The following is a 16,351-nucleotide window of genomic DNA, read 5'->3' as shown; positions in this document are numbered from 1 at the left end:
AACACATAGTGAGTGAGAAAGGTGACTGGAAAGGAAAAACTCAATGCATCATGGGAATCCCCCGGCAGCCTACATCTATTGCAGCATAACTAAGGGAGGATTCAGGGTCACCTGGTCCAGCCCTAACTATATGCTTTAGCAAAAAGGAAAGTTTTAAGCCTAATCTTAAAAGTAGAGATAGTGTCTGTCTCCCGAATCCAAACTGGAAGCTGGTTCCACAGAAGAGGGGCCTGAAAACTGAAGGCTCTCCCTCCCATTCTACTTTTAAATACTCTAGGAACAACAAGTAGGCCTGCAGAGTGGGAGCGAAGTGCTCTAATAGGGTAATATGGTACTACAAGGTCATTAAGATAAGATGGGGCCTGATTATTTAAGACCTTGTATGTGAGGAGCAGGATTTTGAATTCAATTCTGGATTTAACAGGAAGCCAATGAAGGGAAGCCAAAACAGGAGAAATATGCTGTCTCTTTCTAGTCCCTGTCAGTACTCTTGCTGCAGCATTTTGGATTAACTGAAGGCTTTTCAGTGAGTTTTTTGGACATCCTGATAATAATGAATTGCAGTAGTCCAGCCTGGAAGTAATAAATGCATGAACTAGTTTTTCAGCATCACTCTGAGACAGGATATTTCTAATTTTAGAGATGTTGCGCAAATGGAAGAACGCAGTCTTACATATTTGTTTAATATGTGCGTTGAAGGACATATCCTGGTCAAAAATGACTCCAAGGTTCCTCACAGTGTTACTGAAGGCCAAGGTAATGCCATCCAGAGTAAGAATCTGGTTAGATACCATATTTCTAAGCTTTTCAGCGCCGAGTACAATGACCTCAGTTTTATCTGAGTTAAGAAGCAGAAAGTTAGTGGCCATCCAAGTCTTTATGTCTTTAAGACATTCCTGCAGTTTAACTAATTGGTGTGTGTTATCTGGCTTTATGGACAGATAGAGCTGGGTGTCATCTGCATAGCAGTGAAAATGTATGCTATGTCTTCTAATGATGCTGCCTAGGGGAAGCATGTATAATGTAAACAGAATTGGTCCTAGCACTGAACCCTGTGGAACTCCATAATTAACCTCAGTGTGTGAAGAGGACTCTCCATTTACATGCACAAATTGGAGTCTATTAGATAGATATGATACAAACCACTGCAGTGCAATACCTGTAATACCTACAGCATGTTCTAATCGCTCTAACAGGATATTATGGTCAACAGTATCGAACGCTGCACTAAGGTCAAGAAGGACAAGCACAGAGATGAGTCCACTGTCAGAGGCCATAAGAAGATCATTTGTAACCTTCACTAAAGCTGTTTCTGTGCTGTGATGAACTCTGAAACCTGACTGAAACTCTTCAAATAAACCATTCCTCTGCAGATGATCTGTTAGCTGTTTGACAACTACTCTTTCAAGGATTTTTGATATGAAAGGAAGGTTGGAGATTGGCCTATAATTAGCTAAGACTGCTGGGTCTAGAGATGGCTTTTTGAGTAAAGGTTTAACTGCAGCCACCTTGAAGGCCTGTGGTACATAGCCGATTATTAGAGATAGGTTGATCATATATAAGATCGAAGAATTAATCAATGGCAGGACTTCTTTGAGCAGTTTTGTAGGAATGGGGTCTAAAAGACACGTTGATGGTTTGGAGGAAGTAATTATTGAAGTTAACTCAGAAAGATCGATTGGAGAAAAAGAGTCTAACTTAACATCAATGGAACTAAGAGTAGCTGTAGATAATATTACATCTGTGGGATGATTATTGGTAATTTTTTCTCTAATGATAAAAATTTTATTTGTGAAGAAGTTCATGAAGTCATCACTAGTTAACGTTAAAGGGATGGTTGGCTCAAAAGAGCTCTGACTTTTTGTCAGCCTGGCTACAGTGCTGAAGAGAAACCTGGGGTTGTTCTTATTTTCTTCAATCAGTGATGAGTAGTAAGCTGTTCTGGCTTTGCGGAGGGCTTTCTTATAAAGCAACAAACTATTTCTCCAGGCTAAATGATGATCCTCTAAATTTGTGACACGCCATTTCCTCTCCAGATTACGAGTCATCTGCTTTAGGGTACGTGTTTGAGAATTATACCACGGGGTCAGGTACTTCTGATTAGAGACCTTAGTTTTCACCGGAGCTACAGTATCCAGAGTCGTACGTAGTGAGGAGGTGAAATTATTAACAAGATAATCGACCTCTGTTGGGGTAGCGTTCAGATAGCTGCTCTGCTCTGTGTTGGTACAGGGCATTGACGATGATAACAGTGGCTGGATTATATTCTTAAACTTAGTTACAGCGCTTTCAGAAAGACATCCACTTTGATAAAGTCCACTCTCCACTGCTGCGTAATCAATTATTGTAAATGTAAATGTTATCAAGAAATGATCAGACAGGAGAGGGTTTTCAGGAAACACTGTTAAATGTTCAGTTTCTATGCCATATGTTAAAACAAGATCTAGAGTGTGATTAAAGTGGTGGGTGGGTTCTTTTACATTTTGAGAGAAACCAATTGAGTCTAACAACAGATTAAATGCCATGTTGAGGCTGTCATTTTTAGCATCAACATGGATGTTAAAATCACCCACAATAATTATTTTATCTGAGCTCAGAACTAAATTAGATATAAAGTCTGAGAAATCAGACAGAAACTCTGTGTAAGGCCCAGGTGGACGATAGATGATAACAAGTAAGACTGGTTTCTGAGTTTCACAGCTGGGGTGGACAATGTTAAGCATCAGGCTTTCAAATGAATTAAAAGTCTGTCTTGGTCTTTCATTAATTAATAGACTGGTGTGAAAAATTGCTGCCAAACCGCCCCCTCGACCTGTGCTTCGAGATTTCTGGTAGTTAGAATGACTCGGGGGTGTTGATTCATTTAAACTAACATAATCATCCTGCTGCAACCAGGTTTCTGTAAGGCAGAGTAAATCAATTTGTTGATCAATTATTAAGTCATGTACTAACAGAGACTTGGAGGAGAGAGACCTAATATTTAATAATCCACATTTCACTGTTTTACTCTTTGGTTCAGATGTGGATACTGTATTGTTCTTTCTTTGTAAATGTTTAAGTTGTTTGTTGCTGGTTTTTAGTTTGTTTTTTGTCTTTTTGGAAGCAGACACAGTCTCTATGGAGATGGGTTTTTGGGGGGGTAGCAGGAGGAGAGAAGCTGCAGAGAGGCGTGTAAGACTGCAACTCTGCTTCCTGGTCCCAACTCTGGATAGTCATGTTTTGAGGGGTTTAATAAATTTGTCGATATTTCTAGAAATGAGAGCTGCTCCATCCAAAGTGGGATGGATGCCATCTCTCCTAACAAGACCAGGTTTCCTCCAGAAGGTTTGCCAATTATCTATGAAGCCCACATCATTTCTGGGACACCACTCAGACAGCCAGCAATTTAAGGAGAACATGCGGCTAAACATGTCACTCCTGGTCTGATTGGGGAGGGGACCAGAGAAAACTACAGAGTCCGACATTGTTTTGGCAAAGTTACACACCGATTCAATATTGATTTTAGTGACCTCCGATTGGCGTAACCGGGTGTCATTACTGCCGACGTGAATTATGATTTTACTGAATTTACGTTTACCCTTAGCCAGCAGTTTTAAATTTCCTTCAATGTCGCCTGCTCTGGCCCCTGGAAGACAATTGACTATGGTTGCCGGTGTCTCTAGCTTCACATGTCTGAGAACAGAATCACCAATTACCAGAGTTTGACCCCCAGCGGGTGTGTCACAGAGTGGGGAAAAACGGTTAGACACATGAAACTTGGCCTTCAATTTGGATGCAGCTGTCCAAAGGATGCAGGATGAACATTGTTGTTGCTGACCACAAACTCCTGTCCCACTTTTTTGAACTGAGATTTGGTCTGTGTTATTTCGTTCATCCTGCTCAGTCACAAGCAGCCAGAAAAACTGTTTCAGTGTGTGAGTAGGATAGACTTTGAGTACTCTAATTTTACAAGTTCTAGATTTATTTAAAAAAAAAAAAAATATCAAAAATATCAAACAAGTGAATGCTAAAAGGGTGCTGGGGTAACATTTCAATATCAACGTCTGAAATGCTATCAGCTTTATTTTTATTTATTTATTTATTATATATTTTATCTCGCAAAATCTGTCAACAACCTATTTTTGTTGTAATCGGCAAAAGAAATGTCACAGTTAAAATATTTTTTCTTGTATGGCAACATTTTGCTATTGATGATATATAATTGTGCTTGCTTTGTATTTATATTTAGATGAACCTGAAATGTTCTTTTTTTTCTTGCTCATGTAGTTTCCTTAGCATCCAGCAAACATCAGTAGTTCAGAACAGATGCTCGTGTAATCTTTCTTGTCTGCACTCATCAACAGTTTGCAAAACTTGCCATTGATTTGTGGCTTTGTCTTTGTTTTCAATGTCAGCCATCCAAAAAGAGGAAAAAATGCAGAAGTCTTAGAAAATAAAATTGTATTTAAAAACATAAACCTGTCAAACCAAAACAGAACAACGTTTCATCTGCTGTTGTACCTGCATGGTTCTGTTCTGCATAACTGAAATTGAGGGCATTTGCATTGTTATGTAGCAGAAGACATAGCACCATACTTACATGACTTACAAATGAATGTAGAAAGAAAAATAAGATTTAGATTATAGATACTTTTGGCAATTTGTTTGCATATTTAGAAGATTCAAATTGATTGTTCTCATGTAATGTCAACAATATGCTCTATCACCGTATCTCAGGGAAAAAGCAATGTGAAAGCTGCTGTTCTCAATATATTTATGCTCAGTCTTCCTTCATTTATATGGTTCAATAGTCCAATGACAGTATATTTGATAGCTACTTAAGCTTTCTCTATTAAATTTAATTAAAATGAATCATCTGGGCTCTGTCAGTTAATAAAAGCCCTACATATTTAATGGGTTTGCATGCTTGGTGTACTGTTGTGAAGCCATATTTATTAGAGAGTTGGCTTTTGAACGCTGTTTTAAGTGAACTGATTGATTTATAACATGGGCGTGCATATCATGTAATTTTCCCTTTTCTGTTAGAAAGAATTTTAAAGTTTCAGAAAAAAGGTGTAAAAATCTTAAGAGCAACATGGTAAATGTAAGCATATAAATGCGTGAGCTTGTTCTGTGTAGTTTATCTGGTTCTTTTCTCTCATGAATACTATTAACAATAAATTTAGTCAATTTCAATATTTCTCTTGAAATATGTTTGTTTTTTCACAATTATGCTTTTATTAAATGGTGAATATAAATAACAGCAATGTGGTTTGTCTATAATAAATGAATAAATAAATAAATAATCTCTTAACGAACTGACTTGCCCAAATAAAATGGAGCCCAATCTACATACTAATGTTTTAAAGGATTTTAAACAAAAAAGGGCAAACCCCAGAGTCAATAACTAAATTTAATACAAAGACACATATCACACAGAAGGCTCAAGATAACAGAAACAACAATTACTTTAACTTATGTAAGTTCATGGCAACACAGTGTAATCAAATGTGCACACCATCATTTAGAATATAGTGCAGTGTCATGATATATTAAAACAAAAAAAGCTAATTGATTAAACCAGTCATTTAGTAACTGGAAATCTTAAATGTGAAAATAAGTTGGCAGCATTAAACCTTATTCTGTATCTGATTTATATGATTGTGAAATATAATTAGTAATACTAGAGTTTTTCAATTGTGTGTTTGTGGACACGATCATCACAGTGTTCTTGGTCATTTTACTTACCGTATTTTCAATTTCCATTGTCTGTTGTCAGCTAGGTTTCAGATGATTCTTGAGTCTGGGCTTTCTTTTTGAGATGCAGTAAAGCCTTTCAAAGACCCTCAGAACAACCTTTAACCACTGTTTTACTTTTGTTTGTTACCATAGTTCTTGGAGGTTACTGACATAAGCCCTGGTATTGGATTCCTATAAGTTCTTGAAAAGGTGACAGCAGATAAATTGCAGCATTAAGGCTCACTAATATTATCCTCAAAACTGGAAAGTCAACTTTAGAATGGCAGCAGGGTGCTTCTGTGCTGTCTTATAGGATCTGATACAGAGGGTTGTAGTGCCACTGGTGGAGCCGCCTTGGCATTGTCTGATCTTACATGTAGGCTATCTGATATGTATCTGAACATATAAGAAAAGGAATACATTTTTATTTGTTCATCAAAACAAAGCAAGATAAACCTCATTCTAAAATTAAGGTACCAATGAGCGATAGTTATTTTATTGCAGGTTTAGGCTGAGCGTGAATATGAGCAGATTTAGCATTTATATTAATTTCAGTATTTGAAACTGAGCTGTGTCACCCTGCATTCAGAATTTATGTATGGCTCAGGGTTTACCTAAGCCACTAGTTCTTATTGACTCTAAACTTGGAATGATGGCTGAGCCTTTCAAAATATGCTTAGAAATATAATATAAGAAATGCTGGACATAAGTTATTATTCAGAAAGTTTCATGAATGTGAACAACACACATGAATTTCAATACTTGTCTGCCATGCTGAGGCTTGACCCAGGGCCACAATAGTCTATAGTAACAAAAATCTGTCCGGTACATTTTTATTATTATTTTCAGGTCAAAGTGACTTGCGGGTAACATTAAAAATTCATGTCACGATGCTGTTTGAAATGTTTATTTACATCAAACTCACACAATTTTCATATTGATGTCAATTTATGACAGCAGTGTCATTATAATGTAAATATCCTGTCAGTTCATATATCTTCTCATATTAGTTTTATTCTGGGGTCTTCTACAAACACCTACTATACAAGCCAAAGATCCTTGCATCTAAAAATCTGTTAAGACACAAGTTGTTTCATCACCTTCAGACTAATAGCAACTAATCTAATAACAATCAGTGCTGTGTAGAGATAAACTGTATATAGTTTTCAGTTATATTTCAGTATTTTATTTCATTACTGCTATACCCTTGAAATCAAAATAGGCACATGTTGGTAACTTTTATTTAAGCATTTTTTGCAGGCCTAAGGCTTTATTATTACTTTGACTTTAGATGATGTTTTTTTAATTTGTGAATCAAATAAGGAAGGCATCACTAGCATAATTTAAAAAAAACAACAAAAAAGGTTTCATTCATCACAGTTCTCACTTAACTGCAAACAATGTGGCATTATCATGAGCTTGATTTATGCTAGCATTATAAAGGAAGTCTGCCATCTTCGGTGTGTCCAATTATTCTGTGAAGAAAAGGTAAAGCAAAAATAAACACATTCTGGAAAGAAACTGTTCGAAACTGGTGAGAGCAGCCTGAAGTGAGCATTTCGCCCACAGGAATTCTTTTTCCTTTATTATTTAAAACATGAAGAAATGATTTACATCATACTAGTATATACATCTGATATACTGATATATATATATATATATATATATATATACTCATGACAGCAAATGAGGAAAGGCATAAAATGTCTCTTTGAAAGGCTTACCTCTGACTGTGAGTTTAGTTGCAGACTCTGCCCTTCCCAAAGAGTTTTCTGCAACAACCTTGTACTCCCCGGTGTCTTTCGAGCCAACCCTCAATATGAGCAGAGAGCATACTCCACAGGTGTTGGAGATTAGGTAGTTAGTGTTTGTATTCAGACTGACACTGTCGCGGAGCCATGTGACATGAGGTGTTGGATCCCCTTTTATAGCACAAGTCATATAGCATTCATACCCTTCAGGAGCTGTGTGGGTTTTCAGTGGGACAATGAACTTGGGAGAACACAGCAGATTGCACGTCTTTGATTCTGGCATTTTCACAGTGAACTTTTCTGGAAGAAAGGAAACATGCAATGCATTCTAATTGTATTCATCTAACATTAGAAAATGTGTCAATACTGTCTTGATGATGGCGCTACAACAGAATTATTAGAAAATGAAAGGAGATACTAGTCCTGTTCGTGTACTAGAGTTTGTCATAATCATACAGCAAAGCAAAAGGGAAACAAGGTTAAAACTCTAAAGTTTTAAATATCAGTGGATACGTCATAAAAACAAATACAGATAAATACAGCAATGCATACCCATTGTCCACATTATATATATACATGGCCCTATAACATCAGTGTCACCGCAAATTAAGTAAAATAGATATGGTCACAAACAGTTAAACTTTATTTTGTAGCTAAAGAGTCATTTAGTTGTTAATATTTAATACTGGATTTTCTTAAAGCTGTACTCTTAAAAATTGCAGTTCTTCTTCAAACTAACATGTCTTCCAAAAGGACAGGCATAACCATGTGCATACCTTTTTTGGCAGGAATCAGCCACTTGGGCGATTCAGAGGGTTTGGAGGAGCCCATGTCGTTCTTTGCATAGACTCTGAACTGGTATTCTCGTCCTGGCATTATGTTACATGCTGTGAATCTGTTGTTGAAGATTCGATCTGCAATGGTGTTCCATGTTCTTTTGCTTGAATCACGCTTGGTCACCATGTAGTGCAGTCTGTCATCACGTTTCTCATCTGAAGATGCTGTCCATGAAATAGTCACAGTACCATGCACATTTTCATCTAACTCCACAGGACCTGGAGGCTTGGGCTCATCTGGAGTTAAAAAGAAAGTTTAGTTTTTTCTTTTGTCCACAGCATATGAAATGGAAGTTTTACAATAAATACAAGATTATACCAAACACACCTGTGACTCTAATTTCAATGCTGATTGTTTCTTGCCCAACAATGTTCTTGACAATGATTGTATAGACTCCTGTATCTGAGCGCTCAGCAGAAGGAATGAGAATCTGGGATGTACCCTCTGCATTACTGATGGTCACTTTTTTAGACACTGGCACGCCATCTTTTAGCCAGATTACATCTGGCCAAGGAGAGGCCTAGAAAGAATACAAAGATGTAATTTTCTTAGTTTGTAAGAAGATAAAATAAATCCCTATATGTCTGTTGTCACAAATATAGTAATCAAGTTATTACCTCAAAGTTAATGTTGAATCGTGCTGAATTTCCTGCTCTCACCACCATAAAACTCTTAATTTTGGCATCAGTGAATCGGGGCCTCACTATGTAACATATAACAGCAGGATGAAAGTTTGTCAGAACAAAATTTAATTTTGGGTAAAAGTTACAGGAAGACTAATCTCGCAAGTAGGCTTTGGTGGTAATAATTTGGCACAGAAGATGATATTTATACATGGAGCAATTCAAATGTACCATGAGCAGTGGAGACACTGGGTACATTGATGCTCAAGGAAACTACCTCAGATTTTAATCTGGTATGTATTGCCAAATATTGTGGTTGTACCGTTTATGCTGGTTATTAGATTTCTGAAGTATGCAAAATTCTGGTAATTACAAGTAATTGAAACTATATACTTAATTTCAAGCATTGCTTAGTGGAAACAAAACAAAGAATAATTACTGAATTTATCATTATTATGTTGCTTTGTAATCATGACATTAAATAGAACATTTGGGAATTTTCTCACCAGGAGGAGGCATAGAGATATGGTAGTTATCCAGTTCCTGTGGCTCTCCATGGCCTCCTTCATTGATAGCAACGACTCTTACCCAGTACATAGCCATTGACTTCATGCCTTTTACTGTATAAGACGTCATGGTTATTGCATTCAAATTACAGCGATCCCACTCTGTGTTTTCTGCAAGCCTGATCTCCACAAAATATCCCCTTGCTTCATCTTCAACCCCCTCAATGTCCTTGGGTTTTGTCCAAGACAAGGACATGGTTATGTAAGTGGAATCTGTCACTTTGAAGTCACTGACTTTACCAGGAGGTTCTGTAAAATATGATTCAAAGACAAACATTATTTTTACACAAAGCTAAATATAGTCTAAAAATGCCAGCCGTATCAGTTTCCACCTACTTTTAGGGTCTCTGGCAAACACGAATTCTGAAGGGGAGCTGAATTCACCGGCTCCAGAGTTATTGATCGCAGACACACGGAATTCATACTCCATGCCCTCAACTACATCTTTCACAGCAAATTGCTTCCCTGTAAGGGAAAAATTTGAATTGCAGCAATAAATCATTAGGACATCACTGTTGTGCTGTCAAGTTATTCTAACATAAACAAACAGAAACTGGCTGTGAATAAGAAACCTTTAATCATCTCATTGGGTGGATTGACAGGGCCCCATAAGTTGCTGCCCTTCTTGCGTTTTTCAAGGTTGTATCCCAGAATACTGGTTCCTCCAGTATTAGCAGGGGGAGACCAGGAGAGAGTGATACAGTCTTTGAAGGCACTGACAACCTTGGGTGCTGATGGAGGTCCAGGGTATGCTGTATACAGAAAAGAGTGGGATTAGTATGTTTTTCATTTATATGTTTTTGTCTAAAGGTTCAATAAAAAAAGGTTGTCTACTTTTGAGGAACTGACACTGAGAATGACACAAAAGCTGAACCATAACTTTATTGCATTAGAAACCATAGTGGTCAGTTGGAATTAAAAGATATTCTTTGCATTCTCTTCAGTTATTTAGCTACCTTAAATTAGAAGTCTTGCCACATGAGAAATTAGCACAGCAAAATGTTTCCATTCATTCTCTTGAAATGTATACAGCTAGATTTATTACATTGTTAATGAAAGCTTTTGCCTGACTTTTAGTTGTCAATTTTTTTCCTAATTCAACAAAGATTTGAATAGAAAAAAATGTATATGGGAAAATGAAAATAAGGTTGTTCAATTTATTGTCATAGAAGTAAGTTTGCATAGCTTATTTAAAATAAAATAAACAGTGCATGTCCTATCTCGCAGCTGTCTGCAGACCATTCCCATTTTCAATTTGTGAAAATTGAGGAAAGTCAATTTTATGGTGAAGCACAGGAGGAAAAACACAAAAAACAAGTACCTGAGTTTTTCAATAAAAGGTTGTTGTTGTTTTTTTACCTGTAAGATTTGCCTTTTGAATGTTGATGACCAGATCGTTAATACAGTGGTATTTTGAGAAGATGGCATTTAAATAATTGTTATCTTAGTTCACCTTTTGTACCAGCTTGAATGTCCTCTGTTTCCATCAGTTCACTGAAGCCCATGTCAGTCTCCACTCTGAGGCGATAGCAATACCTTCGGCCATGGTCTACATCCGTGTCCCTGTACTTGGCCTCAGGACCAATTGGCCCCAACTTCTTCCAGGTGTTACGGCCAACTTGTTGTCGTTCAAGGATATAGTTTAATATCTTGCAGCCACCACTGTCTTTTGGGGGTCTCCACTTGAATTCAACTGCAGAGGCGGAGGCTTCAACAATCTCTAGAGGTCCCATTGGAGGAGTAGGTTTATCTGTTTGAAGAGAAAGTACCATACAGAATATTCATCTGTGCAGAACCAAGATTTTTAAGTGTATTAAATCCAGTATCTTATGCAAAAGCTCTATACACACACCCAGTACAACAAGTTGGCTAAGAGCCTCCATAGTGCCAAACTCATTTTTGAGTTTAATCTTGATTTCACCACTATCTTTACGCTGAAGCTTCAATAGCAGTAGACGGGTAGACCCCTCTGAATGCTCTATCTTGATGTTTGCCTCCTCCGAAAGCTCTTCACCCTCATGGTACCACTGAATTTTTATAGGTTCCCGTCCAATAAAAGCCAAGTTGAACGTAGCTTTGTGTCCTTTTTTCACAGTGACAGGAGTTTTGAATGCTTCCAGATCTTCAGCATTAAATCGTGGTGGATCTAGAATGAGTCATACAAAAACAAAAACATATTTCAAGCACTGTTATGCTTTGTAGTTACTGTATGTACAATAAATAAACTTATTTTGCACTGCTCTTAAAAATAATTTTTCATCACGAACTAAACACACTGCTTAATGAATGATGCAAACCTTGTGAGCAAGAAAATAGCTATTGCAATACTAATGTTTTTACCTTCAACAGCAATCTCAGCCTCTGTCTTACGCCCGTCTGCTTCAAATTTATATTTCCCTGCAAATTCTTCTGTGACTTTATGAATTTTCAGTCTGTGAAATGTTCCATCCTTTGAAATAGTTAACCCCTCAGATGACTGAATCTGGAATAATAACAAAATAAAAATGCAGGCATAAGTGTACAAATTAGTTTTTGATTGCAAGTGAAAATTGTTTTATTTTAAAAAATAACTTTCACTGAACTAACACAGGCAATCCCTCAACATGTTTGGACTGTCTGCTCATATTGCTCATATTAAATCATGTTGTGCTTTTTAAAGAACCTATTTTAACATTTTGATGCATTCTCAATCATCCAGGAAAGTAAATCTCCAAAAAGTTGATTCTGTTCATCTGGAAGTAGCGTTTTGTGGGAGAAATGTTTCGTCACTCATCCAAGTGACTTCTTCAGTCTCAGCTGACTGCAGGTTTCCCCAATCTTATAAACAGTTCATTTGCATACACATCATGGACAGGGAGGAACGCTGGTTTGAGCGTGGAGTCTACGAGGCCATTTACGTGAAAAGGGAAAGACCATCTCTGAATCGAGGAGGGGGCCTAAGGGTACATCTTTCGCCATCTTGCAATGCTGTGATTGCAGCAGTTTGAGACCCCTGATATAGCGCTTTGTTCTATAATAATATCTGCCTGTCATCCATGGCCAAAATACAATGTCTTTAGATAGTGGGGTGAAGCCAGAGTACCCAGAGGAAACCCATGCAGATAAAGTCTAAATGCAACATTAACAGATTTAAGACCATGAGCTTACCTCTGCTCCATCTTTGTACCAGACTCCCACACAGTCTTCACTGCTCACTTTACACTCCAGCTCTGCCGCTTCTCCAATAATGGCTTTGCAGTCAGAAAGCCCAGCATGAAAGTGAACTCCTGGGTCTGAAGATTTATCAAACATTAAGTTAGTAATTGCAAAACAGTTTATCTTTTATTTCATTTTTGTAATTGTACATTTACAATTTTAGTGATTTGAAGATTTCCATTCATATATGCAGGAATGCAATTGTGAACATACTTACCTATTTTATTTTTTACTTATAAAAAATAAGCTTTTATGACAGAAATGTCAGATTTGTAGTAGCTGTTTAATCCAAGTTGGTAAATGATGCAATAAGAGTGGGTTTTTGGGAAAAAAAAAATACTTGATGAAGATCTTTTTATTTTTTTTAAATTTGTAGCTTATCTCATATGGCATTGGTCTTCGTCAGCTCAAGCCAACTGTTGGCACAGCTCAGGAATGTCTTCACAGAGTTGTCCATTTGTCTCTGTTCACTTAATTAGTCTTGGAAAAAAGAAAGATTTACCATTAAGATGTCCCACTTGAGATTGACCTTCTTGGTCAGTGAAGGAGTATGTCATTTTTGCTGGCATAAATTCAGCATCAAGTGAAATATGGAAGAAAAAAAAACCACACCCATGAATCTGGTTTAGGACATAGTCATCCTCCAAGGTCAGTCCAAGTTGTCTTCTATCTTCCAGTTACGTAAGAGTGCAACTACACAAAGTATTTAAGTGACCAGTTAAAAAAAATAAATGACTCCAAAGCACTGATTCATCCTGAATTAACTTTTAAAATGAAAAGCAAGATTGTTAACATAGAAAGCACACAAAGCACAGATGCATAAAAATCACATACACACACCACACCCAACCTTCAAATACATACAAAGACACATGTAGACACAAATAAACAAATTGTTGGCAGCTAATCCACTTGTAGGTCAAAAAAATAAAATTAAAATTATATAAGTAAGGGTGTTCTGTTACCTAAAAAAATATGTGAAGTAGTTTTAACAATTCTGGGACAATTAAGCTAAAAAACATTAGTGTATCAAATTTAATTGATGTTTCCTAAATAAATGCATGCTCAAAGTTAAATTCACTTGTCCTGACCTGTAATCATTGTAGGAGGTAATTTATCCAATTAGACATTAAATCTGCTCTTCTTCTTAATGATCACACACTTCTATTAAGTCCCAAGCCACTGGAAATGTCATCAGCTCATCATATGACTTCCAGTGAGATTGCTTCCCATGCAGCAGTTAATATAGCACCTGTAATCTTACCACCAAGTGTCTCGTCAAACAGTCAGCCTTGCTGTGCACTGCCTGAACGTTTGCCAGCTGCTGCTGGCTCATCATCATCTGCACCTTCACCATTTTCAGGAGATTCATCACTGCCTGCTGATGGTCCAGTGCCATTATCACCATTGGTATCTCTTGCTTCTCAGTTTTTTGCTTTTCAAGTTTAAGGGACATCACCATAAATACCATCAGTCCAGTATTTCTCATTTGCTGTTGGTTAAGCCTTACAAATAACATTGATAAAGTCAGTAATAATAACAAATATTTACATAGATAATAAAAACAAACAGCAGTCGGTACAACAGAGTGGTGGAAAAGGTGATCTCTAACTTGGATAGTATTTCTTGGTATATGTGAAAAATAAATAGATGAAATAACCAAAAGCAGTAATACATGTGATAAAAGTGCTGATCCTTTTTAAAATTTCTAGTGCTTCAAAAAGTGGACAGTTCATGATTCGTTATGTGAAGTTGTTTTGGTTTTAATAATCTTTCCTATTTGCCTACTAAATAGAAGACCTCAAATGATTCAAACATGACATTTATACAGCATAAAAACAAACATGAAAGCACAATACACATAAAACACAAATACAGATGACTTTCCATATATGTGAAAGCTTTAAAAGAGTTTAAAATGTAAAAAAACATATATGCTAGTTTTCAAGACAAGACACAAAAACAAAGAAAAGCAGGCATAATATACAACAGTTTTTTTTCTAATTTATTAGCTAGAGGTTTTCATTGTTTCTGGACTGAAAACCATGTGATCTGTAAATACATTGTTGCACTTACAGATGACTCATTAAATGACATTATATTTGAATGTTGGATTGTCAAGAACCAGTAAACTTAACCCTTTAGCTTGTTTAACATCCTAGTGTTCTCTTACTTACTGAGGTTTAACAAGACACTTCTGGAATTTGTTATTATTATTATTTTTTTTTAATCCACTTCATGGGGCTTGATTTTGCAGTTGACATAGCAGAGTACTGAAAAACTTTGTAAGATATCGGCTACTGCTTACGCACCTGAATCTAAACTGAAGTATTTAGAATTCCCTACAGGTGTAATGATAGCGATTTTCATTCCCACTGACTTATTTGTCAATAAACTACAGCATGCAACCTTTACGTTGCTTACCAATAAAAGGTTCTTCAAATTCCACATTTACCTTTTTTCAGCGTTTTTCTTTTTCACAGGAAACCACAAGTCTCCACGTTGGTTTGTGGTTTCCTCATCATTTATATTTCTAATTATTTTATAGCACTTTTATACAGAATAGACTGCTAGTAGTATTAACAGCGTAAATGAAAAGTTGTGTAATACAATATAAATTAAATAAATTGAAAGAGAATAAAAATGGTCAACTCTGTTTTTTTAATATATAATTCTGTGTGTAGTGCAGTAGAGTATTAACAACTTACCTATTACTGTATCTGGAACCAGAGGACCAGCTCTCACACGTTTTCTGCGTTTTCCTCCTTTACCTCCCCCCTCTCCTCCTATACCCCCTTCTCCTCCCTCTCCTCCTTCTCCTTCCTCTCCTCCTCCTCCTCCTACACATCCTTCTTCTCCCCCCTCCCCCTCAAATTCTTCATCAGAATCTTCAAATGAATCATATTCATCTTCTCCTTCACCGCCACCGACTCCACCTTTTCCAATGGCTGCAGCTCCATGTCCACCTTCTTGTCCACCAGCACTGGCACCACCATCAAATCCAGTGCCTGCACCCCCTGCACCACCAGGACCACCTGTCCCGCCAGCACCAGCTGCACCCCCGGCACCAACAGTTCCATCAGCACCACCAGCAGCCCCACCAACACCAGCAGCACCCCCGGCACCAACAGTTCCATCAGCACCACCAGCAGCCCCACCAACACCAGCAGCACCCCCGGCACCAACAGTTCCATCAGCACCACCAGCAGCCCCACCAACACCAGCAGCACCCTCGGCACCAACAGTTCCATCAGCACCACCAGCAGCCCCACCAACACCAGCAGCACCCTCGGCACCAACAGTTCCATCAGCAGAGGCCGCGCCACTTCCAGCACCGGCTCCTTTTTTCGCACTTGCCCTTTTAGCTCTTTCAGCAGCCTTAGCTTTAGCTTTGGCTTTAGCAGCTGCCTTTTTAGCTGCTTTTTCTTCCTCTGCGGCTGCTGCTCCAGCGGCTTCTTTCTCAGCTTGGGCTTTCTTTGCAAGTTCCAGTTTTTCTTCCAATTCTTTCTGATATTTTTCTTGCTGTTCCTTTGCTATTTTCAACAGCTCCTCTTCGTTGCTACCTCCAGCCATGGTGGTTTTCCGAGCCACCTTTTTGCCCTTACTTGCAGGATCTTTGTCAGCTATGAAAAACATATCAGATATATTTGTAACTTGCAGC

The 16,351-nt window shown here is 37.5% G+C and overlaps 1 protein-coding gene across 1 annotated transcript in view; it reads right to left on the bottom strand.

Moving 5' to 3' along the window:
* Positions 1 to 6,609: 6,609 nt before the first annotated feature.
* igfn1.1 (immunoglobulin like and fibronectin type III domain containing 1, tandem duplicate 1) overlaps positions 6,610 to 16,351 on the bottom strand; it is a 28,588-nt gene continuing 18,846 nt past the window's right edge. The window contains exons 12-24 of the mRNA XM_087840955.1: positions 15,399 to 16,313; positions 12,643 to 12,767; positions 11,836 to 11,977; positions 11,348 to 11,641; positions 10,949 to 11,245; positions 10,068 to 10,247; positions 9,832 to 9,960; positions 9,436 to 9,744; positions 8,924 to 9,009; positions 8,634 to 8,826; positions 8,246 to 8,542; positions 7,443 to 7,769; positions 6,610 to 7,193 (exon numbers count right to left, since the gene is read on the bottom strand). Of these exons, the coding sequence (XP_087697081.1) occupies positions 7,189 to 7,193; positions 7,443 to 7,769; positions 8,246 to 8,542; positions 8,634 to 8,826; positions 8,924 to 9,009; positions 9,436 to 9,744; positions 9,832 to 9,960; positions 10,068 to 10,247; positions 10,949 to 11,245; positions 11,348 to 11,641; positions 11,836 to 11,977; positions 12,643 to 12,767; positions 15,399 to 16,313 (3,299 nt within the window). The 3' untranslated portion in view covers positions 6,610 to 7,188. The remainder of the gene's footprint in view (positions 7,194 to 7,442; positions 7,770 to 8,245; positions 8,543 to 8,633; positions 8,827 to 8,923; positions 9,010 to 9,435; positions 9,745 to 9,831; positions 9,961 to 10,067; positions 10,248 to 10,948; positions 11,246 to 11,347; positions 11,642 to 11,835; positions 11,978 to 12,642; positions 12,768 to 15,398; positions 16,314 to 16,351) is intronic.

This window comes from Neolamprologus brichardi, chromosome 5 (assembly GCF_056152115.1).
Source record: "Neolamprologus brichardi isolate AB-2024 chromosome 5, ASM5615211v1, whole genome shotgun sequence".
Lineage (NCBI taxonomy): Eukaryota > Metazoa > Chordata > Actinopteri > Cichliformes > Cichlidae > Neolamprologus > Neolamprologus brichardi.
Note: the sequence above shows the minus strand (reverse complement) of the source record. Positions and strands in the feature narration are given on the sequence as shown.